The following is a 23583-nucleotide window of genomic DNA, read 5'->3' as shown; positions in this document are numbered from 1 at the left end:
CATAGATTTTGCACAATTCTTGTTAAACTTATTCCTTGGTATTTTATTGCTATTGCAAATTGTCTCTTTCTCTCTATTACACCTTCTAATTGTGTTTTTACATGAAAACTACTGATTTCAGTACATTAATTTTATATCCTACCTTAATGAATTCTTATTGCCTGTAGTTAGCTTTTCAGTTGATTCTCTTGAGTTTTGTAGTTTTATGATCTCTTCCTAATTCATAAACCTCTATTTTTTTATTAATATGTTCTCATCCTCTTACTTTTTTATATTCTGAATTACTTTTTTTAAAGATGTGCCTCCTATATACTACTTTGAATTAATTTTTGCCTTATGATCCAATCTGATCATCTTTTTCTTATAACAGCTGAGTTTAGCCCATTTATGTTTACTGGTACCAGATATCTGATATATGAGTTACTCATACAGATGTTTGATATCAGTTCTGTCATATTATTTTAGGTTATGTTTACTGTTTGTATATTTTATAAAAGTCTTTCACTATGTAGTCTTTCTTTGATCTTTTTGATTATTATAGTTCTCTTGGAATTTACAAAGATCTGTACTTTTATTCTAGAAGTTACCTTTACATGTACATCTTTCTATGAAATTCTCAGTCTCCTCTCTCTTTAGGGATTCTATCAGTTCCCTTATATAAACAACATTAAATTTCACTTGTAATCTTTCTTCCACCATTCCTCTACTCCATTATCCAATTTGGGTCAATATTCTCTTTAAGTTTACTTTGGAACTTTTCAATATATTTAAGCTTCTAACACTTATTTGGCATTATGACTTTTTTTACTCTTCATTTGATCTGCTCCCCCCCAGTAGTGTCTTCATGACATGTAATGAGGCCAAAGTCACTCAAGTAAGATCTGCATCCTATGTCCACCAAAAGGATACCTTTGATGCCTGGCAAATCAATGCTGGCATGCTCGTGGATTCCAATTCCATTCCGGATGATCCGCAAAGAGCCTTCCTTGAAAGCCCCAGAGCAAGTGACCAGCTGCAAGTAGAGAAAAGGTTTCTAAATAACCCCCTCCAGACTGGGGCAACTAGACTGATGCTCAGCAAGTAAACAAGCTATACCTAAATCCAAGGACCCTTTGTTGTGGAGCTAGGTTTGAGGATGCAGACTCAGCAGAGGTTGAGTTCCAAAGTCTCTCAAATTTATCAAGCAGACAGGATGTCCTAGTCCAAGAAGCAAAAGGTTCCTACCACTATACCTAGCAAGCTTGTCTCCACCATGGGAACCTAGTTCACTGGAAAGAGCACAGGATCTGAAGGCAGACACACCTGCCATTTAGTAGTTATGTAACCTTGGACAAGTTGCTTAATCCCTCTCAGCCTTAAGTTTCCTCACTTCTGAAATGGCCAAGAATCCCTATCTAACACAGTGCTTATGTGATTATAGATAATGTATGTAAATTGCCTGGCAGACCAAGATAGGCACTCAATAACTGGTAGTTATCCTCACATCACTGGAATTAGTGAGTGAGGCTCTTAAAAGTTATCTGCAGTGCACACTCCCCATTCTAGCTAAGCAGACCCAGGAGGACACCGTTTGAGTGGGCATACCAACTATCCCTTTCCAGGATGACCCCCTTACCTGTCCCTGCCCCTGCCTCTCCAGGTCCACCACACACATGTCCACAATGGGTCCTAAATTGGTAAAGGTTTCCATGGCCACTACATAGGAGCCTTGTTCATTGCTGTCAACATTGAGCTGAAAAAGAAAGAACAATGCTAGTCCTAGAATGCTCCAGACCCACCCTAAACAGAGAGTTATCATCCAAAAGAAACTCAACCCTACTAGATCTTCTTATGCTCTAAGAAGATCTTATGCTCTTACAGATGCTTTTTATGCTCTACTGGATGCTTCTAGAAGGGAACTGCTAAGGAACATGGTTATCCTACAGGTGACCCACTAACCAGCCAGGGATTTCTAATCTGGCATCCCATGGATGGATTTCAGAGGAACAGCTGGAAATTAATGTAAAATGTTTGCATGCATTCTTCTGCAGAGAAGGTTCAAATTCTCGTATTCTAGAGGGGATCAAATACATTAGACTATGACGTATTTGAAGGTAGAAGCTAGTTCTTGTTCATCATTGTATCCACAGTACCTAGCACCTTGCCTGGCACATCTGTTGAATGAACATTTAGGACAAAGAGCTAGTCAGGGTAGGATGCTAAATCAACCAAGTAGAAAGGTGGATAGCAGACATATGGATGAACTGAAGAAACTGTGAGAGGTACTAAACACAGAAAGAACTTAATGAAGAAGCAGTGAAGACTGCAAAAGAGAAGCCAGAAAGAAGAATATGTCTTCTCACCTTCACAAGCTGGGAGTCACCAAGGCGAGACCCGACAAACACAACACCATTATCAAGGTATGTCAAGCACTCAGCAATAGAGGTCTAAAAGAAAAGCAAGGGCATGAAAGACATGAGAATGGACTTCACGTGGGATCCACACCGTCCTACCCACCTCTCAGACATGTGCTGAGAAAAATCACACCTGCAGTCATGATTCCCAAAACAATTCTCCATTTCAAATCCCCAGGTCACACTCAACAATCATTCCTAAATCTCTGAAGTTTGTGACTCTTCATCTATCACATCCCTATAGTCAGAAAAATCAGTGATTTGTCTTGCAGGTGCCTGCTCCAAATGATCATTTTAATCCCAACAGCTCCAGTCTCCCCAAAATAGTTAGAGGCCTCTAAAATTTGCTGCACTGTTCTTAACAATACTTTTGTAGAACGTCTTCCCATAACTGAATATCAGCGTTAGATTAACCTTTAATTCTATAGTGTATCCTTTTTGTTTCTCTTTTTTTTAATACTTGAGGTAGTACCCACTGCCTGTGAGATTCTCTAGAATCTACTCATTCAAAAACCAACTTCCACAGCAGGACTGAGCATTTGTTGTTGGGTGTTAAGTAATATAATTCCCAGGTGCAGTTTGGGACCACACATCTGGGGTCACTAGGCACCTAGGAGAATGTAGAAGAGTAGGGACAGGGCCTACCTCCCCAAGGAGCTCCACTCGGAGATCCTTGAGGGTGACGGTGCCATCCATCTGTTCCTCCTTCTCCAAAAGCAGCATGAAGAGCCGTCCTTCCATGTCTCCCAGCAGGTAGCGGGAGCCATTGGGGTCCACGCGATTGTGACACACAATTGTGCTTTGCTGCCAAGAGGGAAGACACAGTCATTAGACATTAAGCGTCCTCCACAACCAGAAAATAAACCCTAGCAGACCATTCCCTTTACCAAACCCAGCCACTTCATGAGCAAGGAATCCACTCAGCTCACATTACATGTATGATCAAAAATGAGAACATTTTATTATTTATTTATTTTTTTTTTTTGAGGACGTTTTATTTTGAAGACAATGTTCTGAGGAGCTCAACATACTTTAAATGTTTACTCACATATTACTTTACTGGAAAACATACATAAAAGAGGAGGCAGCTGTAAGTATTGACTGGACTATGCATGCTACGACACATTTTGTTATTTATCCTCAAAAAAGAAAATAAAATTAAGCTTTTAAGCCTTCATTTCTATGACTTGAAATTTTAAGGTGAAATTTTTTATGACTAATTTTTTAAGTCTCTATATATTTTTCACTATATTATTTTACCTGATTTGAGCCCTGAAAACATTAACATTTATTAGAATTCCCGAAATTTTTCCTTTCTTCAAATTGCCCCAGTGAATGGAAAGGATAAACCAAACTTTGATTATTTCTCTCCCTTAGTTAGCAAGCAAGCTCTTTGTAAGCAACACCAAGCCGATCTCTTTGTATTCCCAATGACCAACACAACATCTTATATACATAGTGAATAATGTGACAGATACCTCTGAATCCCCTTCTGACAAATGGTGGGGAAAGGAAGGGGGGCAACAAACAGAAAAGAAGAAAAAGGGAAAAGAATGCTGCTCACCTTAATGATGGGAGGGGCAATCGCCAGATATTTGTCACCGTTGTGATAGGTGATTGATTCCTGTCCAATGATGATGGCGCCTCCAAAAGGCTCTGGGACTGCAGGAGAAAGAGGAGCATTAAAATGCTCAGCATTTGGGACCTGCCAAACCCTGAGGCAGCAAGGGCAATGATCCAGTTATCTCTGAGGCAACCTTGAAGATAATCATTTTTTAGACGTCAAAGTCCAGGGAATACGATAAGCTTTTTCTGAGATTACTGTCTTAGAAATTGTAGGCTGCCCACTCTGTACTCCTGGTCGTACTTTTACTGCCACTCTTTCGGAGTTTCTGAGATTTTTTTCCTTGTTCCTTAGCTTCATTTCCCCCATTATCAGGGCTACCATATAGAAGAGCCAATTTGCACTTAAGAGTTTTAAAACTTCTCTACTAGGTGAAACACACAACAGTGTTGGGGGAGGAATATAGGATAAAGAGCAAAGATGCCTGGATTCCAGCCTAGGCTTTGTCAGTGAGGCCCAGGCATGGGCAAGTCCCTCGGCCTTGTTTCCTCATCTGTGAAATAAGGGAGCCAGATAAAATAAGCTCTATTGGTCCCCTTCAGTTTTTTTAAATTTTTGCCCAACAATAAAATAATGAGACTAACTTCCATATGCCACTCTTCAAATCAATCTCACTGTTTTAGTTAACCCCACCACCCCAAATAAAGGGAAGTTATACTTTTGGGGGAAGGGTAATACACAAGACAATCCCAAAGACAAAAATGCAAAAAACAAAGGGAAGCACATTTACAGGTAGGAGACATAAGGGAGGGCTGAACAACGCATGTGCTCAACAGCACTGGAGCACTGAGATGAAGGGCAGAGAAGGTGAGGAAGGAGCAGCAGGGAACTGGCCCAGAAGTGGGGCAGAGGCAGATTTCCTAAATCCTCCAACAAACCTGCAATCACCATGGAAGCTTCAGCTTCTACGTTTTCCTGTTTCCAAGGGCCCTTATTGAACTCCTTCTCTCGGAGAGACACCTCATAGGTTTTTACGTGCCGCCCCTGAGGGTCCTAGGTGAGGAAAGGTAGAATCGTTAGTCCCTACGAAGGGTGCCCTGGGCTGGAGAGGGGCCCTGAAAGGGACAGCATCTGACACTCCTGTCACACCAGCCTTCCCGACCTTCTCCATCAGCATGCTAAGGGCCACCAGCTGAGCTTGTGACCGTCTGGGTAGACTGTGACCGAGGCTAACTGTTTCTAACAACTGAACCAACAAAGAGAGATTTAAAAATTAGAAAAATCAACTTGTCACGCTGTACTAATCACTACAGAGATATAATGTACATATGTGTACATTTGGGTGTGTATGTGTACATATATAAGATATATATATATCATCTGGTCCTTACCTTCAAGAAACTTATAAAATAGCTAAAGAGGAAAAACAAACACATTGAGAAGTGAAACACATCTAACAAATTTTTAAAATTTGTTTGATACAAATGAGAACCTACTGTATAGCACAGGGAACTCTACTCAATGCTCTGTGGTGACATAAATGGGAAGGAAATCCAAAAAAGAGAGGATATATGTATACGTATAGCTGATTCACTGTGCCACACAGTAGAAACTAACACAACACTGTAAAGCAGCTATACTCCAACAAAAATTTTTTTTAATAAAATAAAAATAAAAATCAATTACAGTCTAAAACAAAACTCTGTTTGATACAATTCTCAGATGCATTCTGATAGGGTGGTGGTAAAGAACAGAGCATGCTACTCCCCTAAAGTTAGTCAAAACCTCCAGTCCTGACATTGTCAACACCATCTTCCCCTCCTTTTTTTGAATCCTGACTCACTTCAGACCTGGAGCTATCAAAGACACCTTTAAGAGACTAAAAGAGCCGGTATGGGGCCAGTGGAGGGTGGCCTCATCAAAGGCCAGACAAAGATCTAAGAAGTTATGGAAGGAATCCGACAGTGTGTTCAGGGCAGGGCTCACATCTTCATCATTGTTTACAGCTCCTGAAGCACTCTGCATGACTACCTTTCACATGGTATTTTCTTTTTTTTTTTTTTTTAATTTTGGCCAAACCACGTGGCTTGACAGATCTCAGTTCCCCTACAAGGGATTGAACCCGAGCCACAGCAGCGAAAGCACTGAATCCTAACCACTAGACCACCAAGGAACTCCCTCACGTGGTATTTTTCAAATTGACCTTTGGGCACAAAACAGGAGCAAAAAATCATTTTTAGTTGATGAAAAGATTTTCCCATCAATGATTAGGGGTAAGACTCAACTTCACCATAAATTCAAGCTGGCGTTTGGATTTGGGCCTCTGAGACACACATATGGAAATGAAGATCATTCACAACCCACAGCCCTGAGGCTGCACAGAGTCAGCCTTGAATAACCAACATCAATGTTTTAATGACGTGATATTTACAAAACTGAAGAAGTGAGAGAGATTCCAAATTATTATTTCAGACCTGATATTTAATGTATTGTAAATAAGATTAAACAAAATCTCCTAAGCTGGTTTCAACCTATTCAAATGAACTTTGTATCAACCAGCCTCAAAACTACAGCACTTACTGTGACACTAAGAAATATACAAAAGTACATCAGTATTTCCAGTACTTAACACAGTGTTTAAAAAGTGTTTACATGCCCACACACAGTACTTAGACTTGGACTAAGCTTTCTTCCATCATTTATTCAACCACATGCTAGTGAAATAACCTCATACTCTACGGCCCTTTGTTAAAAGGCTGAGATATTACCAAGATACAAGCATAGTAGTCTGTGCTCTGCCACCCTGCCCCCACCCCACACCCCCTCAACAGATCTAGCCCAGAGAACAGCTGCCCAGGATCAGCTCTACAAAAGTTTTAGGCACAGACTAAAATAGAAGTCAAGAGCCAGCGGTCACCAGAAAGTGAGTGCTGATCAAAATGTACCTCTTCTTGGAAGACACATAAAGCATCCCCAAGACATTTTCTCATTGCTTGTAAGGGAATTTCCAGATCATTTCTTTAGAGCTAAGTTTTAATAATCCCCTAGCATGCCAGTAAGAGACAAAGTATAAACTGGGTCACCCTATAAAATCTCCAAGGCCCACAACCAGAGTGTAATCTCAGGATTAAAGCCTGCTACAGGCCCCCGACTGCTTCCTGCCTCCACGATAAGTACTTCTTCTCTCAAGGTGCAACCAAAACCTGACACATATTAATTGTATCATTCAAAACATTTTAGGACAAATACATTAAACACTTCTGCCTGCCCTACCATGACGTCCAGACATTCTGACTGGCAAAATGGACTCCCACTGTGCCAAACCATACAGCTTCTCCCTCTCTCCTCCTGCACCAGTACCTGGTAGACAAAGCAGATGGTAGGTGCTTGGCAACCATATAGGAACTTGACATCAATTACATGCAACTCCTCCAGGCGGATGTTGAAGGCCTTGAGCTCTTTATTGTCCCGGTCTAGTGGAATAACCTTGAAAAGGCCATCATAGAGTCGCAGGCCAATCATTCGGCACTCAGGGTCAATGATGCCAATAATGCCCGTCTCTGAGGGGCGGCCAATTCGGTCCTGAGAAATAAAACTGGGGTTAGCGAAGGACCTCAAACACCTAGAGTAACAGAAAACGCTGGGCACCACCTTCCCAGGATGATTTTAAGAGTGGCAGTAAAACTAGTGGCGTCTTTTGGACATGTCAGGACGCCCAAATGTCAGTGTACACCTTTTTGCAAAACACTGAATCTCAGTGAATTATTACCTTCTCCCTTGGACTCTGAGTAAACTACAGAAGTCCTTAGTGTTTTCTCCTTGTTTCTCTGATCACACAGAGAGAGAGCTGCCCCAGCAGTGCAGTTTTCTTCACCAAATCATGACAGCCCTACCTGGAAAACTCTCATCAGCCTGAAGCAGCCACCTCACCTGGACATTGCCATGAGCTCGCGTTATGATGTCAATGCTCTCGCCACTCTGCTTATACTCCAAGATGCAGGCATTGTACTTAGCTGTCAGGATAAACAGTAGGTCCTTGCTCTCCCCCTGGAAACCAACATCATACTATCAAAAGAGCTTTCTTTTGAAAACAGGAATACTGTCTAGCCTTTAATCATCCTTTAAGCATATTAAATTCTTCAAGAATTTTCTTTTCTCCCTGAAAAAACCCCCGGTAAGTATGTAACCCCCGGTAAGTATGTAACACACGTTAGTTACGCACACACCCTAAGGGTGTGTACAGAAAGGCCAGAACTGAAGCTGGTAAACATCTAGTCCACTTTCGTGATTCTTCATCTCTGCTCTACATATAACGTATTCATCTAGTTCCAAGTCAGCTAATCTCAATTACTCCATTCAAATTCTGAAAGATGAATGTAACGCCTCCTCTAATCCCCTCCAAGTACTTGGAAAAAGAAAAAAAAATGTGAACAAAGGAAGCTGAAGTGCATCTACAAAGTCTCTCTTACTTATTAACACAGACCCCAACAAAGTGAGTATTTTGTTCAAAGGGTTATAATTTAAATTTTGAACCCACTGCTTCCCCATCTGATTCACTTACAGATAGAAACAGTCGAATTATAATAACAATAATAATTTGATGATGTGTTCACAATGAATGCTTGTTATGTGCTACGTCCTGTTATTAAATCACTTAATCTTGACAATAACCCAGAGGACTGGACTGTTATCCCCATTTTGCAGATGGGGAAACAAGGCTCTGAAAGGTTAGATGACACCCAAAATTAGATTTAATAAGGAATAAAGCCAGTACTGCCCTAACTCTAGAGCCTACTCTCTGAATCACTAATGATGACCCACAGGATGGTGACCCACATTTCAAACTTCTTTAATATTCCCTTCTAAAAAGTCAACTTGATAAAAAAAAAAAAAGTCAACTTGATAAATTTTTCCCTAGCAAATTTCCCCTTCTATTTCTTGGAAGCTTTTTAAATAAGAATATAAATTGAAATCTGCCATTCAAAAAGAGAAGAGTTTCTCTCCTAAGCCTTATTGCACCCATCCTAAGCAAGCAGTGACATAAAACAACGTAAAACCGACTACAACTAATAGTTCTCCCTTTGTTGCTGGGCCCAACCAACCCAGAGCACTTACCTTGGGCCTGAAAAGCTCCATGACAGCAATCTTCCCATACATGCCCACCTCTTTGACGGGCCGAAGCCCCTCAGCAGTGACCACATAGATCTCTAATCTCGTATTTTTGGCAATCAACAGGTTCAAGTCTTCAGCTGAAGTAAAGTGTCCTGAAAGAACAGATCCTCTAATTTTTGAAGCCAAAGCACTATCTAAGTGATCCTATCACTTCTACCTAAAACCTCCTGAATTCTCGATTTACTTCACATATTTCTCCGGTTCCCTCCATTCACTCCCTTCTCACCAAATCCTCAGAGTCTCACTTCACACATTCAAGAACGCTACTTCCCTCATCAGATTAAGAAACTGGACTGGGCCTAAGAGCAGCATGTCCTTCAACTGCCAATGACTGTGAAAACCCTTCAGATGGCTCTGTGCCCTCGAATTTCACTTTTCCTATCGCAGTGGCCGACTCATACTCTAATTAAGGGATGCTGGAGAAAGTGTTCCTCCCTATTCAGTCCGAATTTGAATTTTCACAAAATCTTTACCAAACAGACTAGATCAAACGAAGACAACTCTCAGAGCTTTATCTTAAAACCTTGTTTTGTTTGCACCTCTTGCCCTCCCAGCAGTCCTCCAAAACCCCATCCACACTCCTTCATAGCCTCCAACTCCACAACAGCAGTTTTCTTTCGGAATCATGATTCGGATTTACATAAAAATACAAGTTTGAGGGCTTCATATTCTGTTGAGAACTTGGTTCAAGATAATTATTGCCGGGTTCTGGACATTTGCGTCCTTAACAATTCTTGCATAAACAAACAAGGCAAACCCAGGACTGGGCTGGGTCATTCCAAACCCTCTTCTCCAACAGCTCCCTGTCGTAAACAACAGCCCCAGGCAAAGCGCACTCCTCTCTTTCGGATGAGTACGGACATTCCTCACATCCCTCCACCTCCTGCACCTCCCAGGCTCTTGCCCCAAAGTCGCCATCATCACCGCCCCTTCCCCCCTAACCACACGAGGCCAATCTCGCGGCCCAAGCAACACCGCACAAACAACTCACACTCCACTCTCTGTCCCACTGGGCGCGTCCCTGTCCTCGAAGCCAAGTGACCTCCGAGAACGAAAGGGGACCCTCAAGAGCAGCTTTTACTCCCCCAAAGGTGCGTGTTGAGACAGCTTCTTTTAAGCCGTGGGCTGTGGGAGGTCCCTCGGCCGCCAGCGCCTTCCATTCCCTGGGCCCGGTCCTGGCGGCAACCCGGGGGCCGCGGGCTTCCCTAGGCCTCGGTTCCCCCCAGCTCCCTCCCTCACCGGGGTCTCCTGCCCTGGCAGCCTCACCGGTCACGCAGCCGTTCACGGCGGTGGGCTTCTGTGCCGTTACCACGTAGTTGTACGACATGTCGAGGCCTGGGGAAGCCCAGCGGGACTCAGGCGAAACGTAAAAAAGACGGACACGAGCAAAGAGACACGGGGCCCCCACCCGCGCGCGGCGAACTCCACTGCCGCTGTCTCCGCCCCAGAGACACGTTGCAGGCCAGAGCGGCCGGGGCGCGGGGCATCACGGGACGGGCTCACCTGGCCTCTTGGAGGACTCAGGGCGCCGAGGCGGCCAACCAAGGGAGGCCCCGCCCCCAGAGGCCCCGCCCCCCTTCTACCGCCCGAGCTTGGAGTACCCGGATGAGGGCTCCCTGTCGGGTCCTTGGGAAGTAGTGGCGGTTCCTGAGGTGGTGGACGCTGGCGAGAGCTGGTCGCGGAGGTGCACCGACGCCTCCTCCTCCTCCGGAGCTGCCCCGCCGACCTCATCCCTAATTCGCGCCCCTCGCCCTTTCCCAGACCCCGTCCACTCCATCTTCCTTGCTCCGGGAGCCTTCGGGGTTGTTCCCCCTTTCGGAACCGGAAGGTACTGCAGAGGCCTAGAGAGGGGAGGAAGGTGACAACAATTTGTGCACCTCCCAGACTAGAACCGAGGGTTGTACCTCCCTTCCGCTAGCTTTCCCAGTACCTCTAAACCCAACCCTGCCCTGACCCTAGATTGACCGGTCACTCCGCTTCACCTGGCATGCGCGGGGGGAGGAGGCACTTAGGCTCTCCCCTCTCCCCTTTGGACTTGTGTTTGTGTTTGAGACTTTGTGTTTCAAGGGCCCAGCAGGCCACTTGCCCAGCACAATTAGTCCCCCCGTGGCTGTGCAAATTCTGACCTCAAACACAAAACCAAAAATTCCCTGGTGAGAACCTTAGTGACCCAGGAAAGCAGTCAGCCCTGCAACTTCCAGGCCGCTCCACATCAGACAGGCCCTGCAAGGAATAGGAGGAGAACCACGTAGTTTGAAGCACCTGCTGCAAGGCCACAGAGGAGGCAGCCCCGATGTTACAGATGAGGAAGCTGAGCCTCAGGGGAACTGGTTTACCCGAGATCCCCCAGTAAGAGCTAGGTGCCGAGGCAGGTGTGGATTCTTTCCACTGCAGACACATGCAGTGAGCCCAAGACCCTGGATGACTCCAAGACACCTCTGAACCTGACTGAACCGAAAGGAGCTAAAACGTCGTTGTGGTTTACTGTGTGGTTTTACTCATCGGGGGCTTAATGCCTTACTTTAGAGGCATTGAATTATCAGTAGAAAGAACACGGGATTTGTAGAAAAATTAAACATAGGTTTGAGTCCTGGCTCTTAATAGTATGACCTTGGACACATCTCCAGAGCTCTCTGGGTCGGTTTCCCAAAAGCAAAATGGAGTCAGACTCAGCTGTCACCTTCCTGGTGTGGTCCCAACACTGACAAGAGCAAGTGTGTGAAGATCTTTATGAATGTATCACTGCATGCGAGGCCTGTGTAATAGATGAAGTTACTCTGTGGGTAACTTTGCCCCTTGGTGATAAGGTGGGCACCACTCCTGAGCGTAAGGCAGCCGTGTGCCCAACGTGGATCAGTCAGTGTTCTGGCAGCCAGGTGCAGGCATGAACCTTGGTCAGCCCCATGCTCTTCTCCATCCCCAGCTCACATTCTAGAGTTTGGACTTGGATCAAAGTCACATTTTAGAGTTTGGACTTGGATCAAAGTCTGGGGCAGCTCCCTAATTACTAGGACCCTGAAAGCATGACTGTGCCAGTAGGCTGCAAGTGCCTTCAGCAGCTCACGTTGCTACTCCCTCTTGCAGATACTGCTTGCCACCTTCACTGTGCTCAGGCCCGGTAGCACCCACGGGATTGCCCATCCTCCGGCAGCTCAGTGCGAAGGTGTGAACTCAACTTCCTTCAGAGCCTCCCCGCCATGGTGAGTCCCCTGAGGGCCAGGGCAGAGGAAGGGCACTCTGGTCTTGGGGCAGTAGGGGTGCCAGCCCTGGGCATGTTGGAGTTCCTTGCTCCCTGACCAAGAGATGCTACTGGCCTCCTGAGGTTAAGAGAGAGGGTCATCCTCCATCTCAGGGCCTGACTTCCCTTCATTTCCCAGCTGGGCCCAGCCGGGCCTGTGGCTGCAGCCTCTGAGTCCCTCCAGGGCCCATCTGCCCCTGGTCTGGGTCATGCCTTTAGATTAGAACATTACGAGCTGCCTACTCTGTAATAGACAGTACCAGTCACAGGAGTCGTGAAGAAGGACCCGGTGCCTCTTCCAGAGCCTAGGGCATGTGTGGGCTTGTGGGTTCCACACTCACTGCAGGAGGCTCAGCATGCCCCTGGGCATGCCCCAGGCCCATTCTAGAACTGATCTGGAGGAAAACAGGCCTGGGCAGACCTGGGTTCAAATTTCAGCCTACCACCAACCAGCTATGTGACGTTCTACCAAAGACTTGACCTCTCTGAGCCTCTTTCCCCATCTGCAGTTTAAAAGGTGAGATGTTGATCGGACCAGGGTCCTAGGGGCCTCCCATAGTTGCCTGGTCGACTTTTCTTTCTTTTTCCATCCCCTCAGGCCACTGGGAACCAACGATGGCACTGGACCCCAAGCCCTTCTCTAGCTCTGGTTCGGGAATGGTTGCAAATCCCAGGCAGGATAGACTGTCAGGGATGGCGAGGGAGCACGTTCTTGGAGGGTGGTGGTGCTGGAGACTGGGCTTGGAATTGAGACCCACTCTCAACTTCATAGCGTATTTCCAGTCCCTGGCAGGCTCTGAGAGCCACAAACCCGTGCCCTTCCTAGGACAGAACCTCTGCCACTCTCAGCCTCCCTTCAGCCCCTGGGGAGAGCAGCACGATAAGGCCAAAATGGAACCAGCTTTGGAGCCAGGTGGACCTGGTCACTTGCTGGCTGTGTGACCCTGGGCAAAGTCATGTAAATCTGCCTGTTTCTTCACTGGGCTAATTTTCCTCCATAGGGTTGTGGAAGATTAAATGAGATGTGCTTGAAAGCACTTAGAACGAGGTGTGGCTCACAGTCACTGCTCTGGCCCCCGCCAGACCCAGGAAAGGCCAAAGTTTGCATGAAGGAATGGAGTTCTGGCAGGCTTGGGGAAGGGGCCTCCGGGAAAGCTCAGCTGCAGGCTTCCCCCAGGCCACCAGGCGATGCTGATAGCCTGGCCCTCTCTGACCCTATTGGGCACCAGTTTCACTGTTTGGGACAAAGGCAGGAGCTGCGCACAGTCTACAGACCTCATTCAGCTAGCTCCAGCTTTTCAGAGCTGGTTGAAGAAAGGAGTAGCTCCTTTGCACTCAGTTTTTTGCTATATAGCGGGCATATACTCTAGTTTATTAAATCCCTATTTTGCAGAGGAAGCAGATGGGTGTGGGCCCTGTCTGGCCTCCTCCCCTGGCACAGGAGCGCCAACCTGGGGCTTCTCCTCCTTTGACAGAAGGTTGTTGGGCCCCAGTTTTAAATTTTATTTTACTTTATTTTATTTTTTTGGCCGCACCGCGCGGCATGCAGGATCTTAGTTCCCTGACCAGGGATCGAACCCGCACCCCCTGCAGTGGAAGCTCAGAGTCTTACCCACTGGACCGCCAGGGAAGTCCCCCAGCTTCATTAATTTTTTTATGCTCGGAACTTCAGTTACCCCATTTTCTTTGTATCAGAGTCATTCTTCAGGATAAATTTAAGCCATAAATTAGTTACTGAATAAGAAGTTGCAAAATAAGAAATCATGGGAACATCCACCTTATAAAAAGATGCCTAATTCAAGGAACCACTGTTGCCTGGAGTTCCTGGGTGGGTGTGGGCTGGGGTGTGAGTCATAGCAACGTGGCTGGGCAAGATGGGGCTGCCCTGCTAACTCTACCAGAACCTCATCCCGCTCCTCTCCCACAGACCTCCAAGAAGCTAGTGAACTCGGTGGCAGGCTGTGCCGATGACGCCCTTGCTGGCCTGGTGGCCTGCAACCCCAACCTGCAGCTCCTGCAAGGCCACCGTGTGGCCCTTCGCTCTGACCTGGACAGTCTCAAGGGCCAGGTGGCACTACTGTCGGGTGGGGGCTCTGGCCATGAGCCCGCGCATGCCGGTGAGCACCCTGGGCCAGAGGTGGCAGTGGGCTCTGGGCAGAGTGGACAGGGGGCTCCTGGGAGATCTTTGGTGCTGTTAAGAGGTTCAGGACAGAGCCTGGCCCAGAATCAGGAGCCCAGCCCTGGCTCCGGCTCACCCACTCCCTTGAGCTGTGATCTGGGGCCAGTCGTGGCCTCTCTCTGTGCCTCAGTCTCTACATCTGTAAAAGCCCAAGGTGGGGCCAAATGACCTCTCAGGCCTTTCCAGCTCTGAGAGTCGGTGATTCCGTGACTCCTCCTGGCCTCCCAGGCCCGGCTGACCTGCCGTCCCCTTCTCCATGAAGCCTGCCTGACTTTTCCAGCCTAGCGCAGTATTCCTCTTCCCACCGTGCATTTTCACATTCAACATGGACAGTCCTGGATTGTTTCCTGTTTAGTGCCAGGCATGTGAACTCTCCATGAGAGCTTGGGGATGGGGGCATGGGGAGGAGTAGGGACCAGGCTTTGTATCCTCTGTATCTTTCCTGTTTCTCTCTAGCAAATTCATCCATCCATTCAGCAAACATTCATGAGCACCTATTGTGTGCCTGGCACTGTCTGGCCACTAGGGGCGCAAAAGTGACCCAGACAGGGCTTCCCTGGTGGCGCAGTGGTTGAGAGTCCGCCTGCCGATGCAGGGGACACGGGTTCGTGTCCCGGTCCGGGAAGATCCTACATGCCGCGGAGCGGCTGGGCCCGTGAGCCATGGCTGCTGAGCCTGCGCATCCGGAGCCTGTGCTCCGCAACGGGAGAGGCCACAGCAGTGAGAGGCCCACGTACCACAAAAAAAAAAAAAAAAAGTGACCCAGACAGACAAGGCACCTGCCCTCATGGAGCTTCTATTCTCCTTTGGGGAGACAGAAACCAGGTAAACACATAAGTGAAAGAGATCATTCCAGAGCATGTTGAAGACAGGAGAGCAGGGTAAGGGGACAGCGAGTAGCTGGGCATGGGTGAGTGACTACTTCAGTTGGGAGGTCGGGGAAGGCCTCTCCAAGGAGGTGATAGATCTGGGGAGAGCAGCGCAGGTACTCTTCTGCACCAAGTGCACAGTAGGGCTCACCAAACCATGAAGCCCAGGAGCGTGGGGAGCCCCAGGGATTGCAGGCACAGGTCCCCACCCAACACCCTCTCCCCACCTCTCTGTCTCAGGTTTCATAGGGAAGGGGATGCTGACAGGGGTCATTGCGGGAGCTGTGTTCACCTCCCCGGCAGTGGGCAGCATCCTGGCAGCCATCAGGGCAGTGGCCCAGGCGGGCACAGGTAAGCCTGGCATGCGGGAGGGGCTGCTGTGGGGAGCGCAAGTGCTGATGGGGCCCTACCGACTGCTCCCGCAGTGGGGACCCTCCTCATCGTGAAGAACTACACTGGGGATCGGCTCAACTTTGGCCTGGCCCGGGAGCAAGCCCGGGCGGAGGGCATCCCCGTGGAGATGGTGGTCATCGGGGATGACAGCGCCTTCACCGTCCTGAAGAAGGCAGGCAGGCGCGGGCTCTGTGGCACAGTGCTCATACACAAGGTGAGGGTCCCCCCCTGGGACACCACTGGCCAGCCCGTCCCAGCCCTCTCTCTCCAGGCAGCACCTGGTGCTGGACCTTTCCACCCATCTTTCCCCACCCCCGCCCCAGGAAGCCACTCCTTCCCCAGTGCTCCCCGATCCAGGAGGGCTCCACTGTCCCCAAAACCACGTCCGCCCAGATCCAGGCATTCATCCTCCCGGCCCCTTCCCTGCCCTTCCCCACCTGCAACCATCGCCCCGTCCTGGTGACCCTGCTCCCCAGCGCCTCCAAACGCATCCTCCTCCAAGCCCTGCCCTTCCCGTCTCAGCCTCGCTTCAGTGCTCATCTGCTCGCGCCCAGGTGGCTGCCGCTGCCTCCTCAGCCGGCTCCCCTGCCTGCTTCCTGCCCGCCCCCCAGTCTCTTCCCCACACCACCCAAGGGGTGTCTTTCGAAAATGTGTATCTGGCCAGGTGGTTCCCCTACAGAAAGCCCCCCAGGGTTCCCAGAGTCAACCCAGGGTCCTCGGTCAGGCGCCCACCACACTCTTGCCCCTCCTCCCTCAAGTTCCTCTCCCATCATCCCTGGGGTCCCCTCATGCTCCATTAACACCAGTTCTCTGTACCACTGGGCTGTGGCTCACCTTTGGGGCCTTGCTGCTGCTGAGTCGTTGGCCTCAAAAATCCTCTCCCTGTCCAGCCCCCCGTTGGCTTGGCTGCGTCCTACTATTCTGTGGAGGCCCACCGCTGACATCCCTCCCTCTGGGAGGCTTTCCCTCCCACCACACCAAGCACGCTAGGACCCCCTCCTCAGTGTTCCCATAACACCTGTCCATCATCGGATTTGCCACCTCATATGAAATGTTCAGTTTGTGTTGTCTCTTTCCCCAACCCCTTCCCAGACCGAGTTCCTTCAAAGTAGGGACTGTGACTTAGACACCTTTTTTCCCCTTTTCAGCATATACTAGATGCTTGGGAAAAAAGTGGGTAGGTGGGTAAAGTGAGCCACAGTGTATATGCCATGGAGAAAGAACTGTAGGCTAGGAGTTGGGAAACTAGCCACCAACTGACTGTGTGACACTGGACAAATCATCTCCCCTCTCTGGGCCCATCTCTCCATTTGTAAAGTTCCTCTGGCTCTGGGATTCTTGAATATTCCTGGCAGGTGCCCTAAATGTGGCGGGCCAGGTTGTTGTGGCAGGACGAAGAGATTCCCTGTTCCCAACTAGAAATTCAGCTCCAGCCTGTCTTCTGCCCTCAAGTGGTACAGTGACTCCTTTCCCGTTGGGGGCCTATCTCTGTGTGGGTGCAGGTGGCGGGTGCCCTGGCTGAGGCAGGTGCGGGGCTGGAGGAGATCACAGATCGGGTGAGCGAGGTCGCCAAGGCCATGGGTGAGTGCTGGCCCAGGGCTCGGGGAGGAGGTGGGGGAGGTCGAGGCCCCGCCTTGGACCAGGAGCAGGTTCCCAGCAGCAGCACAGGAGGCCTCCCAAGTCACTCCCCAGGGGCTGAGGGAGGGTCTCCCTGCGGGAGCTCCTGAAAACAGCAGCCTTGGGTCCCCGAGCCAGGTTTCTCTTCCATCACTGAGGTGAAGAGGCTTCCGAGGCATTGCTGCTGCCTGACGCCGAGAGCACAGCGGTCGTCCCTTTCATATCTCATTTCTCTTAGGAACCCTGGGAGTGAGCTTGTCCTCCTGCAGTGTGCCGGGTTCCAAACCCACCTTTGAGCTCTCAGCCGATGAAGTGGAGCTGGGCCTGGGTAAGCTTGTGACCTCCGCCCCCTCCCCGGTCCAGCCATGCATGCTCCCTGGGATTTTCCTTGTCTTCTGTCCTGGGAGCCATGTACCTGGTCTTTCTGCTCACGTGGATCCGTCCCCTAGGGGGTCTTAGTATTTTTAAGTGGGTGCATGAGGCCCTTCTGGCCCAACGTGCCTGATTTCTACCAGCTTTGCCCTCCACACGCAGGGCTCTGGCCACAGGGGCTCTGTGCCTTACCCACCTCCTTGCCTGTGCTCCCACCATTCTCAGGTACCCCTGCCCCTGCCAAGATGCAGCCTCTCTTTCAAGAGCCGTTCAGAGGCCACCCCAGCTGCAAAACCTTCCCTCTTCCTCTCCTGTGCTTCCCAAGTGATGGGCAGAGGCCTCAGCTGGCCTCTGTGACTGCCTCTAGTTAAGCTACTTAACTAGTTAAAAGTTAAGGGAACTAGGATCCCACCTGCTGCACAGGGCGGAAAAAAAAAAAAAAAAAAAGTAAAGTTCTGGCTCTCTCCACCACCAAGCCAGAGACGGTGTATTTCTCATTATTTTGCCGGTTTCCCCCCAGCCCGCACTCCCCATGCCCACGTGCCTAGCCTGGTGCTGAGCGCTTAGAAAATCCTTGACCAGATCACACTGAGCGAATCCCCAGGCCCCGAGCAGGTCAGCAGTGCTTGCATCTATCCACAGGGATCCACGGGGAGGCTGGCGTGCACCGGATAAAGGTAGGTGGACTTCCCAGCGAAGGTTGGCCAAAGACCAAGGCCCCCAATGCAGCTCACTCCCGGCTCCCTCTGACAGATGGCGACCGCCGACGAGATTGTGGCGCTTATGCTGGACCACATGACGAGCTCCTCCAACGTGTCCCACGTGCCTGTGCAGTCCGGTGAGGGGTTGTCATATTGTCTCCCAGCCTTTCCTCCCGCTCTGGGAATGGGGCCCAGAGAGTCTCAGCTAGGTGTCGTGTCTGCCCACAGGCTCCTCAGTGGTGCTGATGGTCAACAACCTGGGTGGCCTGTCATTCCTGGAACTGGGCATCATAGCTGACGCCGCCGTCCGCTCTCTGGGTGAGCCGCACGCTGAAGGGGACCTCCTGACCCCCAGAGCTTCTTCCTTCCAACCCTTTGAAGCTGGATGTAAGAAAAGCAGCTGAGGGGCTTCCCTGGTGGCGCAGTGGTGGAGAGTCCGCCTGCCGATGCAGGGGACGCGGGTTCGTGCCCCGGTCCGGGAAGATCCCACATGCCGCGGAGCAGCTGGGCCCGTGAGCCATGGCCGCTGGGCCTGCGCGTCCGGAGCCTGTGCTCTGCAACGGGAGAGGCCACAACAGTGAGAGGCCCGCGTACCGCAAAAAAAAAGAAAAGCAGCTGAGATAGGGTCTTGCAAGGGTCCAGAGCATGGGCTGTACACGTTTGTCAAGCCCGAGTTAGACGACGGTCCCTCTGCCACTTACTTGCTGGGTGCCTTGAGCCTGTTTCCTTGTCTGTAAAGAGGGGGTAATAATAGTACCTGCTTTATAGGGTTGTTGTGAGGATTAAATGGGATTAAACGTTATGTAACACACTTAACACAGTACTTGGGACCTGGTAAGAACGCAGTAACAGAGACTACTTATCTGCCCCTGTAGAAGGAAGGGACACCTCCAGGGAATGTGGTCATTCAGGTCATCACTGAGGGATGCCCCAAGGAAATCTGACTGGCTCCCTGCTGACCTCAGAGCCCCAACTCCCAAAGTTCTTGTTTTTCTCTTACTCTATTTCCTTCTCTGATGCTCTGGGGGGAAGTGCCCGTCCTTCCCTCCTTATCTCACACACTTCCGTGCTCTGGTACTGCAGAGGGCCGAGGGGTGAAGATTGCTCGTGCCCTAGTGGGCACCTTCATGTCAGCCCTGGAGATGCCTGGCATTTCTCTCACTCTTCTGCTGGTGGATGAGCCCCTCCTGAAACTGATAGGTGAGACCTGGAAGCTGGGGTCAGCGAAGCCAGGGGCCCCTGGAGCTGGAAGGAGCCAAGGGGACTTGGAGAGACCCCATCAGGGCTGACCATGACAATCAGGACTCTATAGAGAGGCCCTTTCTGGCTTCCTCAGGCTTCTCCAGCTCTCACTTGACTGTGAAGGAGTTGGTATTAGGATCCTCCCCCGGGGACCCTCCCCTTTCCCTTGTACACAGTAGGCACTCAGTACTTGCTTGTTGCGGTGGAGGGAACTGGGCCACCAGGTGGGGAGTCCGGGCCCCATTTGGTCCCTGGCCGGCCAGCCTGTCTCTAAGAGAGTCATCCTGCTGTCCCTAGATGCTGAGACCACCGCCTCGGCTTGGCCTAACGTGGCCAAGGTCTTGGTGACTGGGCGGAAGCGGTGCCGGGCTGCCCCCGCCAAGCCCCTGGAGGCCCCTGATTCCACTGCTGCAGGAGGTACAAGCCATGCTGTTGGGGAAGGTGGCCCAGGGCTTTGGCCTGCAGCCTAAAGGGTGCAGGGAGTGCAGAGGGGCGTGGAGGGGCCCTGGCACCCATACCTCCCACATGGGTCACGTTCGGCTGCGAGAAGGGCCAGGCAGGCCTCCTTCCCACTGTCCTCCCTCTCCAGGCGCAGCCTCGAAGCAGATGGTGCTTGTGTTGGAGCGGGTGTGCGCCACCCTTCTGGGCCTGGAGGAACGTCTGAATGCCCTGGACCGCGCTGCCGGCGACGGGGACTGTGGCACCACCCACAGCTGTGCTGCCAGAGGTTGGTGCCAGGACCCACCGGGGGCAGCAAAGGGGGTGGTGTGGCACACTGATGGTGACATTTTGGCATTTCATGAACCAGAAGGATTTCAAAAACATCTGGAGTGCTCACATGGGCTTGGCGACTTTTATTTTGCCAAGAGAGGTCGTTCACAAAACCTAGCATCCCTTTCACCTGTTTTCATAAAGAGACACTTCTAACACGACAAATGTAGGAAGGTTGTTATCGCAGAATAAAATGTAATATTTTACAGTGAATAAAAACTTTAGATTATTCTAAAGGGAAACTCATTCTGTTCTTATTTTTCTCAGCCTAACCAGACTAGGGAAAAGTTCTTAATTTCCCAGCATCGTTGAATCAAGAAAAATGTATTTAGTGCCAACCACAGGTCAGGTGCTGCCCTGGACTCTCTGGATAAAACAGCGAGCAAAGCAGATAAAAATCACTGCTATGTTGTGGCTTATGTTGTGGCTTATGTTGTGGTAGGAGAGACAAACCAAGATCAAGGCAAATCAGTAAAAGACAAAAAAAAAGAAGCAGGGACGCGAGGAAGCATCATCACCTGTTGGGTGACTGTCGAGGTCCCTGTCCCCAACCTGTTCCCACCTCTCTCCAGACTGCAGCAGGATATAGAGGGAGCCTGGGAGTCTCTTCATGTTGGTTCCCTCAGCCCCTCCCGGCACCCATTCCTTCTGGCTGGCAGCGAGGCCTGGGTACTTGGTTGGAATCCAGGCAGATGGGAGGGTGGGTCTGTGAATTCCTCACCATCTCTCTCTGCCTGCAGCGATTCAGGGGTGGCTGAAGGAGGGCCCACCCCCTGCCAGCCCTGCCCAGCTACTCTCCAAATTGTCCCTCCTGCTACTGGAGAAGATGGGAGGCTCATCTGGGGCGGTGAGTGCCGGCAGCCCCCAGGGGCAGAGGGCTGACATGGACGGGTCCTGGGTTGGCCGAGGCCTGGGCCGGCCCCGTGTGCTCAGCATCCTGGCCCTCCCCAGCTCTATGGCCTTTTCCTGACTGCAGCGGCCCAGCCGCTCAAGGCCAAGACTGACCTTCCAGCCTGGTCTGCTGCCATGGATGCCGGCCTGGAGGCCATGCAGAAGTGAGCCAGGGACCTGGGCCTTAGACGGGGGTGGGCTGGGGGAGGTGGTGGATGCCACCCATCCCCAAAGTGATTCCCTGCAGGGAGTCTCATTTGTTCTCTTCCCTGGCAGGTATGGAAAGGCTGCCCCAGGGGATAGGACTATGGTATGTATCTGGCCCAGCCCTACCCCCTTTTGAGCGTAGAAGCCCTGAAGGCCACCCTCAGTGGCAGGGCCTGTCCTCAGCCCCTCTCCTTCACCTTGTCCAGCTGGATTCTCTGTGGGCAGCAGCACAGGAGCTCCAAGCCTGGAAGAGCCCAGGGGCTAATCTCCAAATCCTGATCAAGGCAGTCAAGGTGAGTGAGGCTGGGCCCAGCCACCCAGGGAGACAGACTCAGAACCGCCAGGCTCCCATCTCCACGCGGCCTTGAACAAGTTGACATCCTTTCTGTACCTCAGTTTTCTTCCTTACAAATGGAGGAGAGCACCTGCCTCAGAGGGTTGCTGTGGGACTGAGAAGACATGTAGGGCGCCCACACAGGGTCTGGGACATAGCAGGCCCTTGGTGAAGGGTGGCCCCTTGCCTTGCTAGCAGTGTGTGGGATGTGACCTCTCCACCCTGGTGTCAGTGCTGGGACAGAAGGGTCCGGGTCCATGGCAGGAAGGAAACCTGGTGGCTGCTTCTTGAACCTGCTCCACACCCCCACCCCTCAGAGTGCAGAAGCTGCAGCTGAGGCCACCAGGAACATGGAAGCTGGAGCTGGACGAGCCAGTTATATCAGCTCTGCGCGCCTGGATCAGCCAGACCCCGGGGCGGTGGCGGCCGCGGCCATTCTCCGTGCCATCCTGGAGGTCTTGCAGAGCCAGGATGCGTGAATGCCTCCCCGGGCCTCAGGGCCTCACTCACTGCTATGCCCAGCGGCCGCTGTCACTTACTTCTGCCTTAGAACTGTCGCCCTCCTCCCGCGCCTCTTGCCCTCGGGGCCTGTCTTCTGAGTTCAGCAGGAATTCCTCAACCAGCCTGCAGAATTCCTCCACTGTAGAAACTGCAGGCCCAGAGTGGGTCACTGACCTTTCCCTCTTCAGGGAAGGGGGAGTCCTAGGGTCACCAGGTTCTGCCCCCAGCCAGTTCTGAGCTTCGATGATAAGGCTTTTCCCTAGGTGGCAGCACAATCTGTAACTGGCAAAAACGCTAATTTGGTTTTAAGACTCTGTGAAAGGTCTTCTGCACCTGAACTGAGTGTGAAAAAGCAAGCCAATAAACCACATGGAAGCAAAAGAGCTGCTGCTTCCTCTAAGGGACCTTTATCCAAGCGTGTGAACAAGTGTGCCCACTAATGCCCCCGACTAAGACCTCACCCCACCACTGAAATGCTCATCTCCCATCTCCTACCGCCTGAGACCCAAAGGCAGGGTCTGTGCAGCTGGGCCAACTCCACTGGGATCCCCAATTCTTGTGCTTCCAGTGCACACACCATACCTGATGGGTGTGCTTTTCTCAGCACTAAACTAACAGAATTCACTGATTCTTCAGGAATCAAATGGGCAAGTGGGTCTCCAAAAGGAAAAGAAATCACCATATTCTAAGGCTCAGCGGTAGAACAGAAACTGTGCCCAGGCCAGCCCATGGGTCTCTCTAGAGCCATCACTGATGGCCCCTGGGAGAGCAGGAGGGGCTGCTGAGTCTACGTGGTGTGTGGTGGAGACCGCACAGTGCACACCTGGCCCATACTTGGCGCAGGGGGGCAGTTAAAGGCACTGGCATGGATTCACTTCAGACATAGATATGACTTTGAATCCTGGTTCTGCTTCAGACTAGCTACATAAACTCGGGCCTATTATTTAGCCTCTTAGAATCTGTAAAATCCGAATGGTGCCCACCTCATGGGCACGTGGAAAGGATTCAAATGAACTGGTGAAGATAAAGGCCTCAGCAGTCCAGGTGCTCACTCACTGGGAGTCACCAGGATCACCGACACGTGCATCCAACTCCTTCAGTCGTCTGCTCCACCACCAGGTGGCCTCAGCTCATCACAC

General features: G+C 50.5%; 2 protein-coding genes across 5 annotated transcripts in view; one reads left to right on the top strand and one right to left on the bottom strand.

Moving 5' to 3' along the window:
- Window positions 1-10611, bottom strand: part of DDB1 (damage specific DNA binding protein 1) — a 31666-nt gene extending 21055 nt beyond the window's left edge. Inside the window, exons 1-10 of one of the 2 annotated variants that reach the window (XM_060103798.1) lie at window positions 10396-10611; window positions 9073-9221; window positions 7888-8004; window positions 7318-7539; window positions 4896-5010; window positions 3958-4055; window positions 3039-3197; window positions 2343-2426; window positions 1616-1732; window positions 910-1012 (exon numbers count right to left, since the gene is read on the bottom strand). In XM_060103798.1, the coding sequence (XP_059959781.1) occupies window positions 910-1012; window positions 1616-1732; window positions 2343-2426; window positions 3039-3197; window positions 3958-4055; window positions 4896-5010; window positions 7318-7539; window positions 7888-8004; window positions 9073-9221; window positions 10396-10456 (1225 nt within the window). In that variant the 5' untranslated portion in view covers window positions 10457-10611. The remainder of the gene's footprint in view (window positions 1-909; window positions 1013-1615; window positions 1733-2342; window positions 2427-3038; window positions 3198-3957; window positions 4056-4895; window positions 5011-7317; window positions 7540-7887; window positions 8005-9072; window positions 9222-10395) is intronic. The other variant, XM_060103797.1, reaches the window with a different exon arrangement.
- On the top strand, window positions 10177-22827 carry TKFC (triokinase and FMN cyclase). 3 transcript variants are annotated; one of them, XM_060103800.1, is made up of 18 exons: window positions 10177-10220; window positions 12214-12329; window positions 14295-14484; window positions 15656-15766; window positions 15841-16022; window positions 17311-17389; window positions 17664-17753; window positions 18440-18474; window positions 18551-18635; window positions 18727-18816; window positions 19582-19698; window positions 20038-20157; window positions 20330-20467; window positions 21252-21358; window positions 21463-21566; window positions 21679-21712; window positions 21816-21902; window positions 22261-22827. In XM_060103800.1, exons 2-18 carry the CDS (start codon window positions 12327-12329, stop codon window positions 22420-22422), a joined length of 1734 nt encoding a protein of 577 aa, XP_059959783.1. In that variant the 5' UTR covers window positions 10177-10220; window positions 12214-12326; the 3' UTR covers window positions 22423-22827. The 3 variants fall into 3 exon arrangements, with proteins under 3 accessions (XP_059959783.1, XP_059959782.1, XP_059959785.1); XM_060103799.1 differs by lacking the exon at window positions 10177-10220 and adding an exon at window positions 10722-10957; XM_060103802.1 differs by lacking the exons at window positions 10177-10220; window positions 19582-19698 and adding an exon at window positions 10722-10957.
- Window positions 22828-23583: the final 756 nt, after the last annotated feature.

The sequence above is a fragment of the Mesoplodon densirostris genome, chromosome 7 (genome assembly GCF_025265405.1).
Source record: "Mesoplodon densirostris isolate mMesDen1 chromosome 7, mMesDen1 primary haplotype, whole genome shotgun sequence".
NCBI classification, from domain to species: Eukaryota; Metazoa; Chordata; class Mammalia; order Artiodactyla; family Ziphiidae; genus Mesoplodon; species Mesoplodon densirostris.
The sequence above is the reverse complement of the archived record's forward strand: the minus strand, read 5'-3'. Positions and strand labels throughout refer to the sequence as shown.